The sequence below is a fragment of the Telmatherina bonti genome, assembly GCF_933228915.1.
Source record: "Telmatherina bonti genome assembly, chromosome: 17".
NCBI classification, from domain to species: domain Eukaryota; kingdom Metazoa; phylum Chordata; class Actinopteri; order Atheriniformes; family Telmatherinidae; genus Telmatherina; species Telmatherina bonti.
The window spans coordinates 8,546,572-8,555,148 of NC_136615.1; the positions used below are offsets into that span (position 1 = coordinate 8,546,572).

The 8,577-nt window shown below is 40.4% G+C and overlaps 2 protein-coding genes across 2 annotated transcripts in view; one reads left to right on the forward strand and one right to left on the reverse strand.

Annotated features, from left to right (window-relative positions):
• The window catches only part of slc4a5b (solute carrier family 4 member 5b), a gene marked incomplete at both ends in the record, with an annotated part of 50,604 nt that extends 46,235 nt beyond the window's left edge, over positions 1-4,369 (forward strand). The window contains one exon of the mRNA XM_079256993.1: positions 4,093-4,369. Within this exon, the coding sequence (XP_079113119.1) occupies positions 4,093-4,369 (277 nt within the window). The remainder of the gene's footprint in view (positions 1-4,092) is intronic.
• Positions 4,370-4,949: 580 nt separating this feature from the next.
• ubc (ubiquitin C) lies at positions 4,950-6,630 on the reverse strand. The gene is made up of 2 exons (XM_079257247.1): positions 6,577-6,630; positions 4,950-5,889 (listed from the first exon to the last, which is right to left on the reverse strand). The coding sequence occupies exon 2, from the start codon at positions 5,880-5,882 to the stop codon at positions 5,193-5,195; it is 690 nt and encodes a 229-aa protein (XP_079113373.1). The 5' UTR covers positions 5,883-5,889; positions 6,577-6,630; the 3' UTR covers positions 4,950-5,192.
• Positions 6,631-8,577: the final 1,947 nt, after the last annotated feature.

The window sequence follows — 8,577 nt, forward strand, 5'->3', positions numbered from 1 at the left end:
AACAAGTAAAAATTGCACCTCATTGGCCGCATCAACTCCAAGGGAATGAAAAATATCCACGGCTTCCCACAAGAACAAAGAACTTATCTCCATTCCCCTGGTGCATACATGCAACCTGTCTCTTGCAGACGCCGCATGCACAGCGCCTCATGTGGCTCCCTGAGTGCACCAATCAACTACATCCCCCGAGGAACAATGTGGACCAGCGGAACAAAAAGAAAATGTTCCCCCCGTTCTTCCATCCACATAAACAACATGCTTTTACATGAACTTACTGAATGAATAAATAAATAAATAATAATAATTATTGAACATTTTATGAACTACTACTTGGATGTGAATATATATGGAATGTGGAAATAATTAACTAAATTTATGACAGGTGCTTCTGACGGCAGCTACACTGGTAGATCCCACCATCTGATAATTAATAATCATTAGTGTTGTCGTTTCTTTGATCCTCGAAAGTTCTGTTTTACATGAATAACTTTGTGTTTTAGATTTAATGTTAAATGCAGTCAGACTTGTTTCCTCTCAGATAAACTATGTTTCACATCCGAGCTTTTACTTTTGCAGTATTAACGTCTTTATTTTATAAACCATAAAACATAAAGTTATCTGTTTAGAATAGATTATAATATGATCTTGTTACGTGGAGTTAGGTGGGAATTTATCTGGAAAAATGCTGGTTCAGGAGTCCCGTGTTAACTGGTTGGACCCTCTTTGAGACGAGCTTTGAATAAACATGGCATCTAAGCTCGTTAACCAGCACTAGTCACCGTGGTAACTAGTTAGCTCAGCTGGGACTGATTTAAACCATGTTGATGGAACTAAACTCCCAGCAGGGCACCTCTCATCTCCCCTCCACCAGCTGATCTGACCCAACAGCTTTTACTGAAAACCTCAGAGAAAATCATCACATATTAAACTTCATTTTTCATTAATCAAGCTGTTTATCTTTCAGGTAATCACCTTCAAAGACATAATTCGCTTTGTCTTAAAATGTCTGAACATTTGCATAAATACATAAATAAATCTCCACTTCCATCCTTCTGCTTTTATTCCTATGATGTAAAAAAAACAACTAGCTTTTAGATGTGATACACAACGCTGATGGTTTCATGCATCATTCAGACTCTAGCGAAGGTGGCAGGAAGCTGTAGAGCATGTCATATTTATCATTTATAACAAGATTAGAAAGTAAATCAAATGAAAATGTCCTTTTTTTTTTTTTTGACTGCATGACAGGCTTAACGACACTAAACTCTGACCTTCTAGTTTTCTCATTAAAATTTAAATCAATTAATCATAAAAAGAAATAGTGTTAAATAAAACATGTTTGCATGGGAGCGCTTGAAAACACTGATGTATTATCAGAAGCTGCAGCTCAAACGCAATAAAACATCATTATTAGCTATTTTTACTGTTTGAGACTCTGCCAGATCGCTCTGAACGCCTGTAGAAGCTAAAGTGTGTGTGTGTGTGTGTGTGTGTGTGTGTGTGTGTGTGTATGATTAAATACGACCCTGGTAGTTAAAACTTCTGCCTGGTCCGGCTGCAGCCGCCGTGTTTTCACTCCAAAAATAAAAATTCAGTTGCCAAAGTTTGTGGAAAGCAGGAAATATTTGAAGAGAAACACTGCGGTGGGTATCCTACACCTGCACAACAGACACACACCTGCACAACAAACAGCAGAGGAGCAGCAGTAGAGACTCACAGCTCCTGCAGGTTAAATGAAACAGCGCTGGTAAAAGAAAGGAGCGTTCCACTTGACTGTTAACACAGCAAACTGCGCTGCAGCTAATCCCTTTACTTCTATGGATTGTGCATCAAAGCTGCTGCTGGAGCTCTAATCCTGTTAGACACTGAACCAAACATCACAAATCCTGTTGTTTTACAACACCTGCCACCTTCGTCCTGCACAACCCTCCAAGTGACGCCTCCGTTTGGAAACCTTTGCTCCGGATCTGTCTTTAAATGTAGATCCTGGTACCTTTACCATGACGGATCTCCGCTGCTGCGCGTGGAAATCATGCCTCTGCACTTGCTGCTGATACAAACTGCATTTATAGTTCCAGTCTAAGTAATAATGCTTCGCAGCTCCATGTAAACACGTGTCAGGCCTGCGTTCTGGCCGGCTGTCGGCTGTCTCTGCAGCAGCTATGAGAGGTTAAGAGGAACGTTTCAGCAATACGAGACGGAGTAACAAAAAGGTGGAATATAGATTTATTCCATTCTAAATCCTTCTGGAAATGTTAGTGAGGCCTTTAGCTACTTCGGTTTAATAAGCTCAGTTCTGATCAGAATGATTAGTGACTTCCAGAGAGAGTTGTTTATCATAAAGCAAAACGCTGTCATTTTATGATCAGATTATAATCAGAATTCCAGCTGATAATAACACTGCTTCTATTAATCACACAGATTGCAGTAAACTTGCAGGGTTTCAGCCCTCCGGCTACTACAGCAGTGTAATCAGTGCAGAAATTAGACTACTGTTGTCTTTTTCCTTTGTTTTCACCGCCTCTTCAATGGTCTGAGACTGCAAACACACAAAGTAAAAGTCCAGTCCGGCAGCTGTTCCGACCAGTCGCAGAACCAGCTGAATTTAATGAGCAGAGTTTATTTTCCAGGTAAACCAGCCTATTAGTCTAAATGTACAGGTAGATCCAAAAACACGGCAGGACTTTTACTTTCTGGACCAGGAGTTGCCGCCTCTGGAAGTGACCATGAAAAGAAAAGCTGGAGTTTCTTAGTGAGCTGCTGTTCTTGCTGCAGCTTCGTGGGGGTGTAAGGCAGGAGATGCAGATGCAACATGCATCTTATCGCAGGGTTCTCCTGTTTCTTTTTGTTCCTCTGCAGAAGAACACAGGTTAAATAACCTACTTTACTTATTTACTCTCATCTGCAGCTTATAAATGATTTCATAACATTAAAAATTCTGCTGCAGGCTGATTAAAGTTTTAGGAAGCGCCTCACATTCCCTGCCAGACAAATAGTTTATGATCTAATAGACGTGCAAACGTCCCTCTACAGCAGGGATCCCCAACCCTGGTCCTCCAGGACTAGACATAAAATTGTTGGGTCCAGATGAAAGTATTAATGAAACTATTTCAGGGAGACTTTCTTCTGCTTCCAGCTGCAGTTTTAATGTCATTTAGTCTTTTATCTGTTCCACATATAATCTGACAACGACAGTAACAACCTGCTGTCCTCTACATGCACGTGCTCCGTCTCCTCTTCAGGTGAACATGCCTGCAGGCTTGTGGAGCAGCGCCCCCTGCAGGCCACTAAACATAAATGGATTTAAACTCCTCAGGAGAAATTAAAAATGCTTTTCTTTCTTTTTAACATTCTCTGCTTATTGTTATTAATAAAAAAAAAAAAAAAAGCAGAGTTTACATTATGCAGGACACAATTTAAATCAAGCTCATTGATGCATTCAGAGAGCATTAAATCCTCCCTCTGAGTTCAGGTTGGGTTTTATTTCTTAAAACTTTCAGGAGAAATGTTTTATTGCTGGCTTTCAGGATTATTTTATCTTGTAACAATAAGAAAAATTAAAGTGATGGGTATATTTTGAGTGACAAGTTAAAGTTTTATCTTATTTCAAGTTGAGACAAAAACCTGGACAGAAAGACAGACGAGCCTCTAAAGCTGAAACTCTGCTTTTAGGTTTATTTATATCTGCTTATATCTTCATTTCATTTGTTTTTCTTCAGCTGAAGCTGAATATTCTGATGAAGAAACCAACAGGTTTGATGGTGAATGTTTGTGTCAGCTGCAAAGCTTAAATATAAAGGAAGTATCCCTTTCCTGCTTCTCACATGTTGGGATTTTCATGCTTTTCTTTTGTTAATAAAGAAAATGTTTGTTGAGCTTTAGTTGAACTAAATAAAAGCAAATGGAAATAACGCTTTTAGCAGCTGGAATTTTTTATATTTAACGTCAGTCTGACTGAATGAAGAGAGAAGCTACAAACAAAACATGGAGGGAGGATTTGCAGCAGGGCTGTTTACTGGTTTAGCTCCTGAAGTGGAAACTGTGTGTGTGAGAGATGGAGAGTAAAAGTGTCCCACCACCACTGTTCCCCAGCATCACTCTGCACCTGAGGATCTCCTGCCCCCCCTCACCTGCCCACTCCCAGACGAGCCTCGCTCCCGTGGACCCCGAATCACAGAGGCCGCTTCGCCAGGCCGTGCCGCGGGTCAGCATCCAGGTGGAGTCAGACTGTGAGGAGTCTGGCTTCTACTCCCACCATCAGCACCAGCTCAGCCCGTACACACACCCTGACCCGCCAAGACAGCCTGAAACACAGAGAGACTCTTCCAGACAAGCTCGCAACAACTCCTGCGCTGAAACCATCCTGTGAACACAACCTACACACACAACCAGTACAGCTGAGATCCACCTCAGTTCTCCAGTTAAACTCAGTTTATTCCACCTCAACAGTGCTCAGTATTTAACTTTATAGTGTCTGAACTCCCAGCTCCTCTGAACCGTCCCGTAGTGACAAGTGTTTTAATGCACCAGCCTTTCCTGAACCAGTCTGTCTCAGATCATGCTGGTTTTGTGCATCTTTTTGGTGACTTTGTGTAAATCCCATCACCCTTTCAACAAATAAAGTTAGTCTTCTGGTTTCCACCCAAACCTGACCAGTGTGCTTCCTTCCATCATGTTTTTCTTCACAGTTGGAAAAAAAAATTGAGAAACTACAAAAGTATAACTAAACAATTTCAGCCCTGCTACAAAAAGCAAAAGGAGCCTCATTCTGCATCACTAAAGGCTCTTAATGTGAAAGTATCTAAGTGGAGTACTACCATGTTGTAGGTCAGGAAGTTGGCTTGTAGCAGGATGACTGGCAGGCCCAAGACAGTCAGCATGTCGCACCTCAAAGTGTTCAAAATGTTAAATTCCTCTGGAAGTGTGCATCAACTATGAAACAAAGCAGATTGTGATCAGGCTTTTATTGAACTTTTAAGACTCAGCAACATTTCCACGCTCAGCTCTGTAACAAAGACATCCAGGTTTCAGATGAACAGCTTAAACTCTGAACTATTCTCCAAATGCATTTTCCACAAAACAGATGTCAGAAAGCAAAACAGAACTCAGGAATACCAAAACTTTATTGAAAATAAAAGGAATGCACTTTCAACATTTGTAATAAAATTTGCACAAATCTGAGCAGAAGCAGCTTAGTTGCCGCCACGGAGACGGAGCACCAGATGGAGGGTGGATTCCTTCTGGATGTTGTAGTCGGAGAGGGTTCGGCCATCTTCCAGCTGTTTGCCAGCGAAGATCAGCCTCTGCTGGTCAGGAGGGATGCCTTCCTTATCTTGGATTTTAGCCTTCACGTTCTCGATGGTGTCGCTGGGCTCGACCTCCAAGGTGATGGTCTTTCCGGTCAGGGTCTTCACAAAGATCTGCATACCTCCTCTCAGACGCAGGACCAGATGGAGGGTGGATTCCTTCTGGATGTTGTAGTCGGAGAGGGTTCGGCCATCTTCCAGCTGTTTGCCAGCGAAGATCAGCCTCTGCTGGTCAGGAGGGATGCCTTCCTTATCTTGGATTTTAGCCTTCACGTTCTCGATGGTGTCGCTGGGCTCGACCTCCAAGGTGATGGTCTTTCCGGTCAGGGTCTTCACAAAGATCTGCATACCTCCTCTCAGACGCAGGACCAGATGGAGGGTGGATTCCTTCTGGATGTTGTAGTCGGAGAGGGTTCGGCCATCTTCCAGCTGTTTGCCAGCGAAGATCAGCCTCTGCTGGTCAGGAGGGATGCCTTCCTTATCTTGGATTTTAGCCTTCACGTTCTCAATGGTGTCGCTGGGCTCGACCTCCAAGGTGATGGTCTTTCCGGTCAGGGTCTTCACAAAGATCTGCATCTTGATGCTGCACAAACACAGTAAGGTCAGAATTAAGCATTGTTACAGTTCAAACATGGTCAGTTCACCATGATTTCTTTCCAGGATAAATAAAAAGCTTAGTCCGTTTTTAATTTCACAACCAGAGCTAACCAGTTGCTTTCCAATGGGGATACTGTTCTGGTTTCATCCTGTTTTACTTTTCACTTTCCAGCTGAATTGAGCCTAACAATCCACACCTTATCAATGTCTTAACTTCATACAGCAGCTATTTTGCACAGCTTACAGGGAAATGTACCAGTTTAAAAAGGGAAAAGTTGTAAAGTTCCTGAAAACATTAACCATAGATTAAGTTAACCATTTAAGCCATTGCTAAAATGACCGGACACGGATAAAAAAACGGTTCCATTTCGTCGTGTTTTCATACGATTTCATGGTACATTTGCTCCTTTGAAAAGTATAACTTAAGTCTGTATTCAACTGAGCAATTCTAAAGCTATTTATTTATTTATTTATTTCTTTACTTTAAAGTAAAGTGAGAGAAGTTTAATGTAGGCCTTGCTAGCGACCAAACCCGGTGACGTCGTCAAAAATAAAGCCGCTACAAAATAGTTAACCCGGGAAACATTGCCGAAAAGTTATAGAAAACAATATGTTAATAAAATTTAATCCTATTTTCTTAATAAAATATATTTTAAAAGCTAAAATTACTTACAAACAAATTGTTCCCTCAACTGTTAAGAGTCTCTCTCAGTTCCGGCTCGGGAGTTGGCAATGGACAATCACTGCGCAGCACAGTTGTATTTATACTCAACGGCTTGTATCCTTCCGCGAGTCCAACAGGCGGAACTATAAAATGCTATTTACAAGATGCTGGGCAGGACAGGTTAAAAGATAAACAAACAAATAAATAAATAAATAAATATCATCATTATTCTATAACAATTTTTGTTGTTGTTTATACTTACAAAATTTCTATTTTTAATTATAGTTTTTTTTTTTTTTGTAGAAATATCTGTCTAATAATTAGGTAATATTTTGTGAAATCTAGTTTAGTTCAATTCAATCTAATTAAACTTTATTTATATTATATAGCGTCAAATCACAGCAATGCCATCTCAAGACGCTTTACAGACAGGAAAAAGAAAACACACTAAAAGCCAATTCATAATAGCCTATATAAGGAAACCAACAGATTGAGTTGAGTTGAGATATTCATCCTCCTTTTAGAGAGAATTGAAAAACTGAATTTACAGTTCTGAAAATGAGATTATATGGTTTAATTACAGCTTTTAATGGTGACATAGCTAATACAGTGGTGAGTTTTTAATCATGATGGCATTTGTATCCTTCAGTCTCATCTTGAATTTGTTTAAAATCTTTGTTTCAGTCCAAATAACACAAGCTTTGATCTTTTTTCTTTACACTGACTATACAATGAGGAAGATTTCCTATCTGCATCTATTTGAGATTGTAGATAAATACACACAACAAGAGAAAACCTTTGGATTAGACTTTGATTCTTATTGATGTAGAGAATGATTAAATCTTATTCATGAAGCCCTGCGAAAATTGCATCACAGGAGTACCAAGCACAGGCTAAAAGAGATCAGGGACCAACTTTTACAGTCAAGGCATTGGTCTGAGGTGTTGATTAACATATCTTGCAGGAAAGTCAATGAAACAATCACAAACAAAAGCAAAGTGAGGACAAAGAGACAAAGCAGCGACAGAGAGATATGTCAGACAAAGAGACCGAAACTACAAATGTCCAAAAAGAGACAAAAAGAAACCAAGTGATGTAAGCACTAAAAGGGAGGAGAACAGAGGTGGCACGAGCAGAGGTTGCATCTTGTATCTCAGAGGGAACGGAAAAGATAAATATAAAATAAGCTAAATAAAATAAAATAAGAGAAACAGATCAGGCAATAACGGTTTAAAAAGCCATTAAAACAGTGATGGCAACATTACAAATGCATATCGAGACTAAAAGGAGACACAAAAGAACCAAAACAATTCAGAACGACTGCAAAGAGAAGAAGTTAAAACAAGCCTGAAAATAAAAGAAAACTGAAAACAACCAGAAAGAGACAGAGTACAATACGTAAGAATACATGAGCTCTGAATGGGATGTGAAAAACTTTGCCAACTGCAGGATTATAAATTACAACACTAAATCAGTTCACAAGACACCTTGTAATGAAACCTGTTTCTGCTTGATTTTAAATGAGCAGCAATCTCTCAGGGATTCGCACCTTTCAGGGTGGAGCTTGCAGTGGTGCATCCTGGAATGGTCAAACATGCTGGAACTGGGAAGACCGGACACTTTTAAAGTCTTGAAAATGCAATCAGGTTGTTTAATTTGCTGTTTTTATGCGAAAAACAAAGAAAAGAAGAACATTTCAGACAGTCCAGCTGATGTATTAGTGGAGAAATTAGACCAGTCAGAAAGTGGACATAACATGCCAACATAAAAATACCAAGGTGAAAATTTCCTGTTAAATATCTCAGGGTCTTGTTCACGAGTGAGGGAAGGATGGAGCGTGGGATGGACAGACGGATCGGTGCGGCGTCTGCAGTAATGCGGACTCTGTGCCGGTCTGTCGTGGTGAAGAAGGAGCTGAGCCAGAAGGCCAAGCTCTCGATTTACTGGTCAATCTACGTTCCTACCCTCACCTATGGTCATGAGCTGTGGGTCGTGACCGAAAGAACGAGA

Excerpts from the sequence above, each read along its gene's own strand:
- ubc (XM_079257247.1), bottom strand. The coding sequence starts at position 5,882 with ATGCAGATCTTTGTGAAGACCCTGACCGGAAAGACCATCACCTTGGAG.